The sequence below is a fragment of the Zalophus californianus genome, chromosome 3 (genome assembly GCF_009762305.2).
Source record: "Zalophus californianus isolate mZalCal1 chromosome 3, mZalCal1.pri.v2, whole genome shotgun sequence".
NCBI lineage: Eukaryota > Metazoa > Chordata > Mammalia > Carnivora > Otariidae > Zalophus > Zalophus californianus.
In genome coordinates this window covers 128,792,281-128,807,082 of record NC_045597.1, presented here as the reverse complement: position 1 = coordinate 128,807,082, position 14,802 = coordinate 128,792,281, and the positions used below count along the sequence as shown (strand labels likewise).

At 40.6% G+C, this 14,802-nt stretch overlaps 1 protein-coding gene across 3 annotated transcripts in view; it reads left to right on the top strand.

Moving 5' to 3' along the window:
- Nucleotides 1–9,245: 9,245 nt before the first annotated feature.
- GRB14 (growth factor receptor bound protein 14) overlaps nt 9,246–14,802 on the top strand; it is a 113,199-nt gene continuing 107,642 nt past the window's right edge. For all 3 annotated transcript variants that reach the window (XM_027591379.1, XM_027591378.1, XM_027591380.2), the window contains exons 1-2: nt 9,246–9,606; nt 10,928–11,060. In XM_027591379.1, the coding sequence (XP_027447180.1) occupies nt 9,416–9,606; nt 10,928–11,060 (324 nt within the window). In that variant the 5' untranslated portion in view covers nt 9,246–9,415. The remainder of the gene's footprint in view (nt 9,607–10,927; nt 11,061–14,802) is intronic.

Below are 14,802 nucleotides of genomic sequence, written 5' to 3'. Positions count from 1 at the left end.
AATCCAAGGTGATATTCGGGAAGATAGACGGTGGGGGGAGGGAGCCTCTGTCAGCTGTCTACCGGCAAGTGATAGAGCAGCGGAGCACAAAATCGGAACATTTAGAAGTCTGCTCTGAGGAGGGACGTCACTCTAGTGGCTAAGCAGGGGGTGGAACCCTCGCTGGGACAGTGTGGTCTCAGAACCCTTGGGGTCACAGAAAGACTGGAGGTGCCTGAGTGTGGCAGAGTTTCCAGGTATCGGAGTGGGGAAGCCGGCGGTTAGAACTACAGACTGATATCCCTGAAGAACATGGATGCAAAAATTCTCACCAAAATACTAGCCAATAGGATCCAACAGTACATTAAAAGGATTATTCACCATGACCAAGTGGAATTTATTCCTGGGTTGCAAGGTTGGTTCAACATCCGCACATCAATCAATGTGATACAATACATTAATAAAAGCAAGAACAAGAACCATATGATCCTCTCAATAGATGCAGAAAAAGCATTTGACAAAGTACAGCACCCTTTCTTGATTAAAACTCTTCACAGTGTAGGAATAGAAGGTACATACCTCAATATCATAAAAGCAATCTATGAAAAACCCACGGCAAATATCATTCTCAATGGGAAAAAACTGAGAGGTTTTCCCCTAAGGTCAGGAACATGGCAGGGATGTCCACTATCACCACTGCTATTCAACATAGTACTAGAAGTCCTAGCCTCAGCAATCAGACAACAAAAAGAAATAGAAGGCATCTGAATCGGCAAAGAAGTGAAACTCTCACTTTTTGCAGATATGATACTTTATGTGGAAAACCTAAAGGACTCCATCCCAAAACTGCTAAAACTCATACAGGAATTCAGTAAAAGTGGCAGGATATAAAATCAATGCACAGAAATCAGTGGCATTTCTATACACCAACAACAAGATAGAAGAAAGAGAAATGAAGGAATCGATCCCATTTACAACTGCACCCAAAACCATAGATATCTAGGAATAAATCTAACCAAAGAGGCAAAGAATCTGTACTCAGAAAACTATAGAATACTCATGAAAGAAATTGAGGAAGACACACACAAAAAAGGAAAAACATTTCATGCTCGTGGATTGGAAGAACAAATATTGTGAAAATGTCTATGCTACCTAGAACAATCTACACATTTAATGCAATCCCTACCAAAATACCATCCACTTTTTTCAAAGAAATGGAACAAATAATCCTAAAATTTGTATGGAACCAGAAAAGACCCTGAATAGCCAGAACAGAATAGAGAGACCAGAAATGGACCCTCAACTCTATGGTCAACTAATCTTTGACAAAGCAGGAAAGAATGTCCAGTGGAAAAAAGACAGTGTCTTCAACAAATGGTGTTGGGAATATTGGGCAGCCACATGCAGAAGAATGAAATTGGACCATTTCCTTGCACCACACACAAAAATAGATTCAAAATGGATGAAAGACCTAAATGTGAGACAGGAGTCCATCAAAATCCTTGAGAAGAATACAGGTAGCAACCTCTTCGACCTCTGCCGCAGCAATTTCTTCCTAGAAACATCGCCAAAGGCAAGGGAAGCAAGGGCAAAAATGAACTATTGGGACTTCATCAAGATAAAAAGCTTTTGCACAGCAAAGGAAACAGTCAACAAAACCAAAAGACAACCGAAAGAATGGGAGAAGCTATTTGCAAGTGACATAACAGATAAAGGGCTTGTATCCAAAATCTCTAAAGAACTTATTAAACTCAACACCCAAAGAACAAATAATCCAATCAAGAAATGGGCAGAAGACATGAACAGACATTTTTCCAAAGAAGACATCCAAATGGCCAACAGACACCTGAAAAAGTGCTCAACATCGCTCAGGGAAATCCAAATCAAAACCTCAGTGAGATACCACCTCACACCAGTCAGAATGGCTAAAATTAACAAGTCAGGAAACAACAGATGTTGGCGAGGATGCAGAGAAAGGGGAACCCTCCTACACGGTTGGTGGGAATGCAAGCTGGTGCAGCCACTCTGGAAAACAGTGTGGAGGTTCCTCAAAAAGTTGAAAATAGAGCTACCCTATGACCTGCAATTGCACTACTGGGTATTTACCCCAAAGATACAAATGTAGTGCACCTGCACTCCAATGTTTATAGCAGCAATGTCTACAATAGCCAAACTGTGGAAAGAGCCCAGATGTCCACCGACAGATGAATGGATGTGGTATATACACACAATGGAATATTATGCAGCCATTAAAGAAATGAAATCTTGCCATTTGCAACGATGTGGCTAGAACTAGACAGTATTATGCTAAGCGAAATAAGTCAATCAGAGAAAGACAAGTATTGTATGATCTCACTGATATGAGGAATTTGAGAAGCAAGACAGAGGATCATAGGGGAAGGGAGGGAAAAATGAAACAAGATGACACCAGGGAGGGAAACAAACCATAAGAGACTCTTAATCTCAGGAAACAAACTGAGGGTTGCTGGAGTGGGGAGGGGGTGGGAGGGATGGGGTGGCTGGTGATGGACACTGGGGAGGGTACGTGCTATGGTGGGCGCTGTGAATTGTGTAAGACTGATGAATCACAGACCTGTACCTCTGAAACAAATAATACATTATATGTTCAAAAAAAAAAAAAAGACAGCTAGAAAAATTTCTACCACAATGGAAATATAAACATTTTGAAATGAATAATAATGAAAATACAACTGATTAAATCTTCAGGGATACAGCTATGGTCATACTTAGAAGGAAATATATGTCTGGAAATGTTAATATTAAAAAAATATGAAAAGCTAAATATCAATGAGCTCTACACATCAATGTCAAACATTTAGGTGACAAAAAGGAACCGTAAATAAAAACAAAGAAAGTAGAAAGAGGAAAATAGGAAAGAGAGATAAACACCTGTATTGTTTATATTGCTTATTTTTACTCTACATTGTTTATTATAGAACACAAACAAACAGTAAGATCATTCCTGAAAAGCTTTCGATTTGATAAATTCTGGTGAATATAATTAAGAAAAAAAAGAGAAGGCACAAATATTCAATGTTAGGAATAAGGAATAGGGCAAAACAATAAATCCTTTATGTATTAAAATTAAAAGGAAAATATGAATAGTTTTCTGATAAAATATTTGAAAATTTAGATGAACAAGATAGATTCCTAGAAAATATTACTTGTCAAAATCAACACGAGAAGTAATAAGAATTCAGAATAGCCCTATAACTATTAAAGATATGAAGTCATTTATTAAACATTTTCCCACCAAGGAAACCACAGGGTCACATGTAAATTATTCAAGTAAATTATATCAATAATTAAGAGACAAATAACACCAATGTTGTATATACTCTTTGAGGAAAGAAAAACAAGAACCACTTCCTATCTCTGAGGCCATCATAACCCTATACCAACATCTCATAAGAATATTATGAGAGGGGGTGCCTGGGTGGCTCAGTCGGTTAAACTCCTGACTTCAGCTCAGGTCATGAGCTCGTGATCCTGGGATTGAGCCCCAAGTTGCCTCCACACTCAGTGGGGAGTCTGCTTGTCCCTCTCCGTCTGCCCCTCCCCCTGCTTGAGCTCGCTCTCTCTTTCTCAAATAAATAAAATCTTAAAAAAATATGAGAAAAGAAAACTACAGACCAATCTGACTCATGAACACAGTTGCAAAAACTGTAAACAATATCAGCAAACATCAAAAATATATAAGCAAGAATGAGTAAGGTTTATACTGTGAATATAAGTTTAGTTTACCATTTAAAAAACATAATTCATTAGTTTAATAGAACCAACGAGGAAAACCATCAACTCAGTAGATACAGAAAAGTTGTTTAATAATATTCATTATCCATGCCACAACAAATCATAGAAAATCAAATTTTAAAAAAGGTATCCAAAGTAGTGAGAATATCATCTATCTAAGAACATGTCTAACAATACATGCAAAATATCTGTGCAGAAAACCATAAAACATCATTGTAACAAATTAAAGATATAACCAAATGGAAAGAGATACCAATTTTATGGATTGGGAACGTTATTTTTTTTTAATATTATTTCTTTCTAAACTGATTTATAGACTTATTGCAATCTAATCAAAATCCCAACAGCTCTTTAAAACTTGTGAAGCTAATTCTAAAATTAATAAATTGAAGAAGAAAATGAAATGCCTTGCTTTACTGAATATTGAGAATTTTTATAAATCGTAATAATTGAGGCAATGCGATTTTGTTACAAATATTGATAAATAAACCAATGGAGTAGAAGAGAGGGCCCAGAAAAGTCCATGGACAGGTGCACAATTAAATTATGACAAAAGAGGCACTGAAAAGTTGTGAGGAAACTTTTTCATTCATCCTTTCAATGAATGAAGCTGTAAAAATTATCTATTTATATGGAAAAAAAATAATCTCTACACCCTCACACCTTCACACTTTTGTACCCTAGGATAAAAATATCCGTCTTGTTGGCTCACAGATTTAAATGTGGAAGGCAAAACAATAAATTTCTGGAATATATATATATATAGAAAATTTCTAACAGGATATAAACAAATAATCATAAAAAATAAATTTGGCTATTTAATACTTAAGAACTTCTGTTCATCGAAAGATACCATTAAGAGTTATAAGATGTCAGACACAGAATGAAGGAATATACCTACAAAACATAACTAACAAAGAGCTGGTAACTAGAATATACAAAGAACATCTATAAAAGAATAAGAAAAAGACAGACAACATAAAAATGGGCAGAGACTTGAATTGGTACTTATCGAAGGGGTTGTCCAAATAGCAAATAATCACCTGAAAAAGTCCTCAACCTCATTATTCATCAAGAAAGGTCAAGCTCCACCCTGAGCTATGGCTAACATACTCAACCAGAATGTGTATTGTGAAAATTTGAATAATATTCCAATCCTTAAGGATGTGAAGAACTGGGGAAACTTATGCTGCTGGTTGTGAAATTGGTACAATTATTTTGAGAAATTGGCAGAACCTACTAAAGCTGAACATACACATACCATGACCTCACAATGCTGCTCATATATACCATCCAGAAATGTATACACTTGTGCATCAAGAGACGTGTACAAAATGTTCACTGCAGCAGCATTAATAATAGAAGCTGGAAATTGTCCAGAAGCTTATCAGTAGTAGAATGGATAAATAAACTGTGGTATTTACATACAATAAGAGAATAAAAGAGCTACAGCTATGTGAAAAAGAATATTGTAAATAATACCTTAAAGGAACCAAGTCTAGCACAAAAGGGTCATACTGTATGATTCCATTTATATAAAGGTCAAAACCAGACAACCTATTTTATTCTGCGTAGGGGTGGATACTTATGGTTAAACTATGAGTTGATTACCATAAAAATCTGGATTGGAGGGAGAGACTTTTAGAGGACTGACTGCAATTCATGACCCAACATCAGTATTTGCCTTGTGATAAGTGGTCATACAATTTTGTCTGTGAACTTCTTTTCTGTATGTATGTTACCTTTCCCAACATAAAGGGTTAAGAAATTTGATTTGATGAGTAAGGAAGGGAGAGAGTAAAGCAGGGAGGACACCTTTTCCTTGAAGGGTAGAAGGGCTAGGATCCCTAGGGAGAGACAGGAAAGGGAGGTGCAAAGGGGCAGACAATGCTCAAAGTGGGGGAGGGGCCAAGAGACAAACCACTTCCTTTGCAGTTTTACAGGTTCAAGTCAAAAAGGACAACAGCCACTCAGGGGAGGATTGGTCTTTGGTACCAAGATAACTGCCTGCCTTGGTGTTTCAGAAATTTTGGTACCAACATATCTGCCTCATTATTTCAGAAACCTTTGTCAGTTATGGGAAAGAAAATCTCCTTTTATAACTTCCTTTTTGATGAAAAGATGCCTCTGTATTCTCTTAGACTGTACTAGGTCTGATAGTATCCTGCTTTTATATTGCATAGTTCTTTATTTAGAATCATTTTTTTGTAAACCTTTTAGATAGAAAAACTAGCTCTTTTGTTGGCTTGCTTCAAAAATATGAATGAACTAATTCTAATAATTCTTGGTATAAAGCCTCAAGGTATCTAGATGTAAATTCATCCAACTATTTAGGTCCCATTCCTCAGAGGCTTGTTCTTTTTGCTTTTGCCCCTGCTGACTGCGGGTATTATAATTTTTGCCATGGGGTTTAGAGAAGGAGCATAAAGCCTGCAAATGGATACTCCATGGATTTTCACTAAAATAAATGCCTGGAGAGGGGAGACACCATTGAGATCTCATTTCAACAAATGAATACTCTTTCTTTAGATTAAACATTTATACTGGGAAGTGGAGCAGGACACACTATTAGGAAATGGTCCTTCCAGTGATTCCGAAGATATAAACAGTTTTCACCTATCCTTTTCTCTGACAAAAAAGACAGCCTGCTCTGTGTGTGTGTGTGTGTGAGAGAGAGAGAGAGAGAGAGAAGGTGTTGCTGGGAGCAGGGCGGGAACAAACTTCAACCACTGATTCACCCTCCCTTTAAAAGCTCAGAGGATTCCATTTTATTTATTTATTTATTTTACCTTTTTATTTTTTTTAAGATTTTATTTATTTATTTATGTGAGAGAGAGAATGAGAGAGATAGGAGCAAGGGCAGAGGGAGAGGGAGAAGCAGGCTTCCCGTGGAGCAGGGAGCCCGATGCGGGGCTCGAACCCAGGACCCTGGGATAATGACCTGAGCCAAGGCAGACGCTTAACCGACTGAGCCACCCCAGCGCCCCCCACACCAAAGTATATCATTTTAGAGGAGAAATGGGTGCCTCCAAGAATTTTGGAAGACTATAGGGATGAAGAGGAAAGAAAGAAGAAGGAGGAGGAAGAAGAAGAAAAAAAAGAGGAGGAGGAAGAAGGAAGAGGAGGAGTTGTTTCTTTATGTCTTTAGTTCAAGTTATCTGCAAATACATACCCTCTTTTTTATTTTGCTGGAATGGCCTCAATATATCTGTATGCTTTTACATGAAACCCTCTGTAGAATTCCACCGCATGTAGAATCCAGACCATATTCAGGGACCTGGATGTGAGGGCTTTCACAGCATCAACACATGTACATGTTAACTCTCACCATGAGGAGTACTATTATCTTATCCGTCAGGAGAACCACCATTTTGTCCTTCCAAGGCTATTGCATTGTAGAAAGTCTCCCAGAGACCACACCCACCGTGTGACCGGAACCGATACCGCTCTTTATTATTAATTTTGACATCAGAAGCATGAAGAACTTAGATTCCATAAGCTCTTCGACCCAGAGATTTTTCTTCCGTGGAGGACTCCCCGTTTCCGCACAAAGCTGGGAGTTAGTGACCCCTGGTTGGTAGTGGTTGGTGCTGTGGTGTATGTGTGTGTGTATGAAGAAAGGGTTTTGCCCACCTCTTCAGGAGGTAGTGTTTGCCTTGCCCTGGGCAGGTGTTGTGGAGGTTAAGAAAACCTGGTGAAACAGATGCCAGGGACACGTGTTACCTAATTTGGTCAAAGAACAAAGAGTGTGTAAAACGTTTGGAAATCCTCTACAGTGCACTGGGATGGGGGAACTTACGGGAAGAGCAGAAACAGAGCAGCACCCAGAATTTCAGAGTAGGATTGTTACACCTCAGAGGGTGAGCATAATGTAATTACGGTAATCCACCCTTATCTGCAGAAAAATGTTTCAAGACCCCCCAGTGGATACCTGAAACCATGGATAATACCAGATTGAACCACCTATACTGGTTATGTATATATCTTATATACATATATTATATACTATATATACCATGTTTTATGCTCTACATACATTATCTATGATAAATTTTAATCTATAAATTAGGCACAATAAGAGATTAACAATCATAACTAATAATTAAATAGAACAATTATAAAAAATAAATAGAACAATTATAACAATACACTATAATAAAGGTGATATAAATGGGGTCTCTCTCAAAATATCTTACTGAACTGTACTCACCCTTCTTCTGATGATGTGAGATGATAAAATGCCTACCTGATGAGATGAAGTGAGGGGAATGAGGTGTGCATTGAGAGGAAGCTAGGAACAAACTTCAACCACTGATTCACCCTCCTGTTAAAAGCTCAGAGGATTCCATTTTATTTTTTTATTTATTTTTTTTACCTTTTTATTTTTTTAAGATTTTATTTATTTATTTATGTGAGAGAGAGAATGAGAGAGATAGGAGCAAGGGCAGAGGGAGAGGGAGAAGCAGGCTTCCCGCGAGGCAGGGAGAAGTTTGACCTTCTCACTGTATCTTAAAAGGAAGGTCATCTATTACCGAAGGAGGTTGACCACAGGTAACTGAAATGGAGGAAAGCGAAATCACAGAAGGAGGCACTACTGTACTATTTCAAATAGTCTGGGTTTTTAAGACCGGATCTTCTGAATTGGAAGCTTAACTGCACTGATTGCTAGGGCTATGTTCGGCAAGCTATTGAGCCCCATTTTCCTTAACTGTAAAATGGGTTAAACATTTAATTTGCGAGGCTGTTGCGAGGGTGGACGAGGACAAGGCAGAGTGGGGATTCATTACACAAGGGCTGCTCTTATTAAAAGAAAATTAATATTTTTTTCTTATTCCCAAGACACCTTCGAGATTATTCACGCCTTACTAAGAATTCTGAAACATCTCAGTAGTTTCCTATACCGCATGGATTGTACTCCCGGCTCCCTCATCCACCCCTTGCTCCCCCCGCCCCGTCTAAGGCTGCCGGAGTGGAAGGAAGAAGAGGCACGTGGGGGAAGGACGGGGGCAAACCTAGCCCCATGGCCCCTGGCCTCCGGGCACGGTGGGGCCTGTCATGGCGGCCCAGCCCACAGCTTAGGTGATCTCAGAGCCAGAAGAAAGGAAGGTTCTGGGGGTCAGTGCCTCCCAGACCCCAGCCCCGCCTGCGCTCCGCTAGGCAAGCCCTGCGGGAGCGCGGCTCACATGGGTCCCCGCCTCCAGCGGCGCGGGCCCGCCCTGACCCTGGACTCAGCCTCGCGCTCGGGTGCCCACCTGAGGAGGTGGCGGGCCGAACCTAGCGCGCGGGCCGCCGAGGGCCGAGTCCCGGCGACGCGGGACCTCCGCCAGAGCCCGGGCGCGTCCCGGGCCGCGTGCGGGGCCGGCCCGGCGCTCGGCGCCCTCCCCGCCCCCTCCGCGCCTCGCCCCGCCGCCCGCGGCCCCCACCCACCGGCCGCTCCTCCCCTCTCCCCACCCTCCTCCTCCGCCCCCTCCCCTCCCCCGCCGCCTCGCCGACTGCTCGGCCGCGCGTCTGAGCCGCCCGGGCCCTGAGCGCAGGCGGCGAGGCCACCGCACCTGCAGCGCGCTCGGGCTGCCAAGCAGGCGCTTCGCCTCCCGCCGCCGGGCCTCCCTCTACCCCCGCGCCGGGTCTCCCGTGACACCCGAGACCCCCCCGGCCGACGACAATGACCACTTCCCTGCAAGATGGGCAGAGCGCCGCGGGTAGGGCGGCTGCCCAGGACTCGCCGCTGGCCACCCAGGTGTGCGGCGCTGCCCAGGGGAGGGGCGACGCCCGCGACCTGGAGCCTGCCCCCTGGTTGCACGCGCGGGCGCTCCTGCCCCCTCCGGACGGGACCCGCGGCTGTGCTGCAGACAGGTAGGCAGCCCTCGGAGGGCGCGGGGGAGTGTCCTGGGTTGGCAGCCGGCTAGGGGCTGAGGAGGCGGTCCTAGGGGGTGAGCCATGTGCCCAGAGCTGGGCCAAGTTTGTGAAAGTCTCTGAAGACAATTCCCTTTGAGCTGGCTCCTACCGGCTCAGCAGGACATTGCGATCTCCCAACGCCTTATAAATAGCATCACCGTTTCATTGAGAGCTCCTGGTCGCTCTCACCTCTGCCCATCCGTGTGAACTAGGAGGCCAGGCTGATCACCCCCTTTTCCTCTCTTCGTGGCCCTGCACCAAAAAAAACAAACAAACACACACACACACAAAACAAACAAGCCCCCCCAACCCAACCCAACCAAACCAAAACAAAATAACCTAATCCTTTTTATTTTATAAATTTAAAAAATCATCGCATAAATGAGTTCACCTCCCACATAGAGTCTTAACAGCGACCCTGGAGAGGCAAAGCACGGATTGACATTTGAGCAGTCTTGCTGTTCAGCAGGAAGAATAGAGGCTTTAAAAGGTTTCCCAAGCTCCATAGCATTCAGCACTAAGTGCCTTTAGAGTTCACAATTTTGCACATACTTTAGGAAAGAAAAAGACTGCAACAATACAAAAATCTGTGGTCCTTTATATTCATACATTGAAATGGTACTTTTTTTCCTCCAGATTTTCAAAGTGCTTCAACTTCACTGAAGTTAAAATTACTCTGCAGTGGACTAGAGTACATTTATACTAGCAAGTTCTATTCACTTACCTCTTCAAAAAACACTGCCTTGCGGTTTAGTATCTATAAGCACTTGAAAAATCAACAGACTGTGTGTGGGCAACATTGTGAATGAAATTTGAAGTGAGATGAACCACAGCTATAATTAATAAACCATAACTTCCAAAAGTGATTAGTAAAATAGCATAGGGATGAATTCACTAAATGTTTGTAGACTTTGTCGATTTAATGGATCCATAAAAATGTTTAACTTCTCAGGATGGTTTTTGCATCAATAATTATATAGTCTGTATTTCAGGTTAGGAAAATTATCAAAAATGCTGGAAATGGGGTTTCTATACATAGTGATTTTTTTTAAAGGTCTCCCCAAAAAAGATAAGAATACTATAGAAAATTGGTTTATATCAATTAACAAATTTTGTTTTGACCCACAGAAAGTACATCACAGACCTTTGCTGTAAACTTTATATAATATTAGTATTGTCACAGAGTGGTGCATGTTGGCCCTTAACTTCTTAATCCTGTCAGCAATTATATTTTACATTCTGCTTTATGTAAATTACCTCCTATGTTCTCTTGGTGTAGGAGAAAAAAGAAAGATCTTGATGTTCTGGAAATGCCATCTATTCCAAACCCTTTTCCTGAGCTATGCTGTTCTCCATTTACATCTGTGTTGTCAGCAGGCCTGTTTCCCAAAGCAAATTCAAGGAAAAAGCAGGTATGCATTTTAAAATTTTCTAATTCAAAAATCTTAGGAGTTCTAAATCCATATAGTTTTTTAAGATATTCAGTAATTTATAATATTAACAAAGGAGTGGTATGGCCTATTCTAAATGACTATTAGCTGACAAAGTTTTTGGCATCATTTTCCTTTGAGGCCTCAAGTTTTCACAGCTGTAAAATGGGAATATTAAAATTTACCTACCAGGCTTTTGGGATGGGTTAAATGAGAGAATATATGTAAAGTACAGAGTCTGGAAGCTATTATTATTTACAGGGTAGGCGGGAGAGTTATATGTGACAATAGATTATCAATGTTAGTCAGAAATTGGAGGAGGGTATGGGGTGGGAAAGGGATTGGCTGATTTCTTTAATACCTTCTTTAATGTTCCACATTTTCAGCCCAAGCCAACCTCACTTACTAAAGGAAAATGGTATAGTGATTCTGTAGCAAAAGGTAATTGGAGTTGAGAACTCAACATGACTTCTTCACCAGTGAATTCCTCAGTTTGGAGGCTTCTGGCTACAGAAGTAGATGACTTCTTAGTGATGATTAGAAGATGGACTTTACTTTTATGATTTTGCTTGCTTTTTTAGTTTCTAGTTTGAGATTGACTTAGGCAAATTAGATTTCAAGGACCCAGCAATTATGGGGAGATCCATCATGATTATACATTTTGAAAAAAAAAATTAGTGTATCCTAGAGTAATCGCATCTCTTCTTAATATATTCCCTCCCAATTCTGAATCAGCAAAACAGAGAGGCTTTACTAGGCAAAATGTACCTTGCTCTTGCAAGGATAGAAGCAATAAATTTAAACAGTCAGATACGTGCAGTGAGGAGAGGGGTAATGAGTGGAGAGAAGACATTTGATCGTTTCCCCACGTCTACTGTTGTCTTTTCTTTTTTCTGTACTTTTACTACCTATGATGGGTTCAATAATGTATGTTTACGGTTTTGGGAATGAAGGAAATACCCTAGGGAATGGATGGGTTCTTGATAACATAAAGCAATAATAAGGACAGAAGGGCAGCATTCCATGGACTGTTGGGTTTTGATAGAAGTCTGGTATAACAAGGCATATATATATATATATATATATATATATATATATATATATATTTTTTTTTTTTTTTTGAGGGGGGCGGTTTGAAGTTTAATTGGTGCATGTGCTTTTTGGAAAAGGACTGGAGAAAGTGGGAGTAAATATTCCCGGAGCAGAGGTATGTTCTCAATTAGAGACTTTGATGGGGGAGGCAAGTCCTTAAGTGGGCGGGACTGTGACTTCGGATGAGGAGATGAACAAGGAGGAGATTCTTGAGAGCTTTATTATCAGGATGAGTTTTAAAGTCAGAGCCCAAGTGAAAAACAGCCCTGCTGAAATGTCTGGGCCTTTTAAGAGCTTGGCTTTTGGGTCAGGATATAAGATGAAAATATGAAAAGGATATAAGATGATAGATTTGATCGTGTGTCATGATGGTAGAAAAATTGATGATTGCCCTTGGGATCCAGAATGGGAAAAGGAAATGTCTGATGATGATGTAATAGTCAGCTGGGGAATTTAATAGACTATTTCCCTATTTATGGAGGGCCTGCTGTGTTCCTTGCACCATCCTAGGTTCTGGGGCACCGAGCTAAGCAAAAAAAGCCATACAAAGGGTGCTTACCATGATGGGGTTTTGATTTGGATTTGGGTTATGACTTAGGAGATGAACAGTGGAAGGGGAGTAGAGGAGGAGGGGTCTGGGCTGATTCCCATTTTAATTTCTAGAATGAACACTGGGAGAATGCCTGTGTCTAAGAGATGTCAATGGGGCAAGGTTTGTTTTGAATAGAGAGAAAATATGTTAATAGAGGGAGGAAAAAAAGAGAGGGTAGGTGTGGGTGTCAGGGTGTGCCCTAAGGGAGTGTAGTCATCATCCTGGAGTAAGACATCTTGTCTTGGGGAATGATAGCATTTCTTCGGCTCCGGTTTAGCAGATTGGCAAAGTGGGAAAAGGGTGCTACGTTGCTCTTGACTCCAGCTGGTTTCCTGCTCTGGCCTTGTGTCCTCTTTCCACAGTCACCTTCTCAGAGACCACTACACCCACACAGACAGCAGTGCTCTTTCCTGAGCAGAGAGTTCCGGCCCGCCTCCTGGAGGCCAGTCCCAGAGGGGTGTTCTCACCCAGGAAGGGCCCTTTGCCCGAGGGTTGGGATCTCTATGAAGAGGTGATGTCCCAAAGTTGGGGAAGAGGAAGGTTCCTTTTTACACTCTTTCATGTTTCCCACCCACACTTTGCATTTCGAACAGATCCTTTGTTTTTATTCCTTTCTAGATGCTCAGTTCTTTGGACTGAATGATGCTTTGGAAACAGCTGACTCTTTGTCAGTAATTTCCCAAGCTCAGTCTCTTTGGGACACAGATGACCCTTTTACTAGATGGTATTTCTGGCCCGATTATCTCTGACCTTCACTTGAGATGATGTACATGACTGGATGTGATAGGTTTCTATTGACTATTATTTATGGTTGACACATTACAGGAGCTGATGTCTCTTTTCTTTATATTCTCTCTTTCATTTGTTTTGTTTAACCATTCCAGTCGTTTTAACAATTCTTTTCTCCCTGTAGAAAAAGTGAAGAATTGTGCCTGTTATTTACGAATAATTGACCAGAAAGTTTGAAAGAATACAGACTAGACATGTTAGATTTCATGTGGCCTTTCAAAGCCACAGTCAAAAATCATTTTACAGGCCATAAATTTTTTTTTTTTTTTTTACAATTTGAGACACCTACATAATGCATGAGTGGTAAAGCGCACTGAAGCCACAAATAGGATATGCTTTATCCCTGAAAATAAAAATGTCTCAAAGTATATAATACTTACTGTAGGCTTCCAGTGTTTTTCTTTTAAAATAAGAGCTGGAATGAGATAGAATATGGATTCTTTATTCTCTCTCCTTCTTGTTATAGTACTGGCCAGATATATTTCCTAGACATATTTCCTTGTGTTTACCAATAAAACAGATTTAAAGTAGATTCCTTTATATACGTGGTCCAGAAAAATTACTTGCAATTTAAACTTTATATTAAAAGTGACTTAACTTATGAATTTAGATCTCTCTTCCCCCCTTTTTTTTATTTCTGATTGAAATTTACCAGGAAATCATCCTTTAGCACTTACTATTTGGAGAAAGGGAAAGAATAAGAGATCCTTGGCCCTTGCAGAAGAAATCAGTTCTTGTCTTGTTTGTCTACCCTCAGGTAATTTTTGTGCTGGGACTCAGCTTGTGCGGTAGGTGTGGTTAATTGCTTCCCAGGCCTTTGTAGTGCAACTAATTCAAAATAAAGTATCTAAAGATTTAAAAGATAAAAAGATACCCATGAAAAACTGTGTTGTGGAATGTTTGAGCTAGAAGAGAACTTTGAGGTCATCTAGTTGAATGCTCTTTTACAGATTAGTAAACTGAGGCTAAGAAATTCTATGTGGCTGACGGTGGCATAGCGAGGATCTGGAATCTGCATTTCTTGAGGCTTTAAAGAGTATTTTTAAAGAAGGTCCAATTTCCTCAGAAGTCAAAAACTGTAAGAGTAGCACAAGGAATAAACATACCAGAGCAGGGGTGACGGTACCATTAGTTAATACTCATTTAAGGACCTAGATTCTTTTATTTTTTTCCTTCTTCAACTCTAACTATTTCTGTGTTTTTATCCTTTAGCTTTCTTCTCCACCTTCTCCCTAAAATTGATTTGAAAAA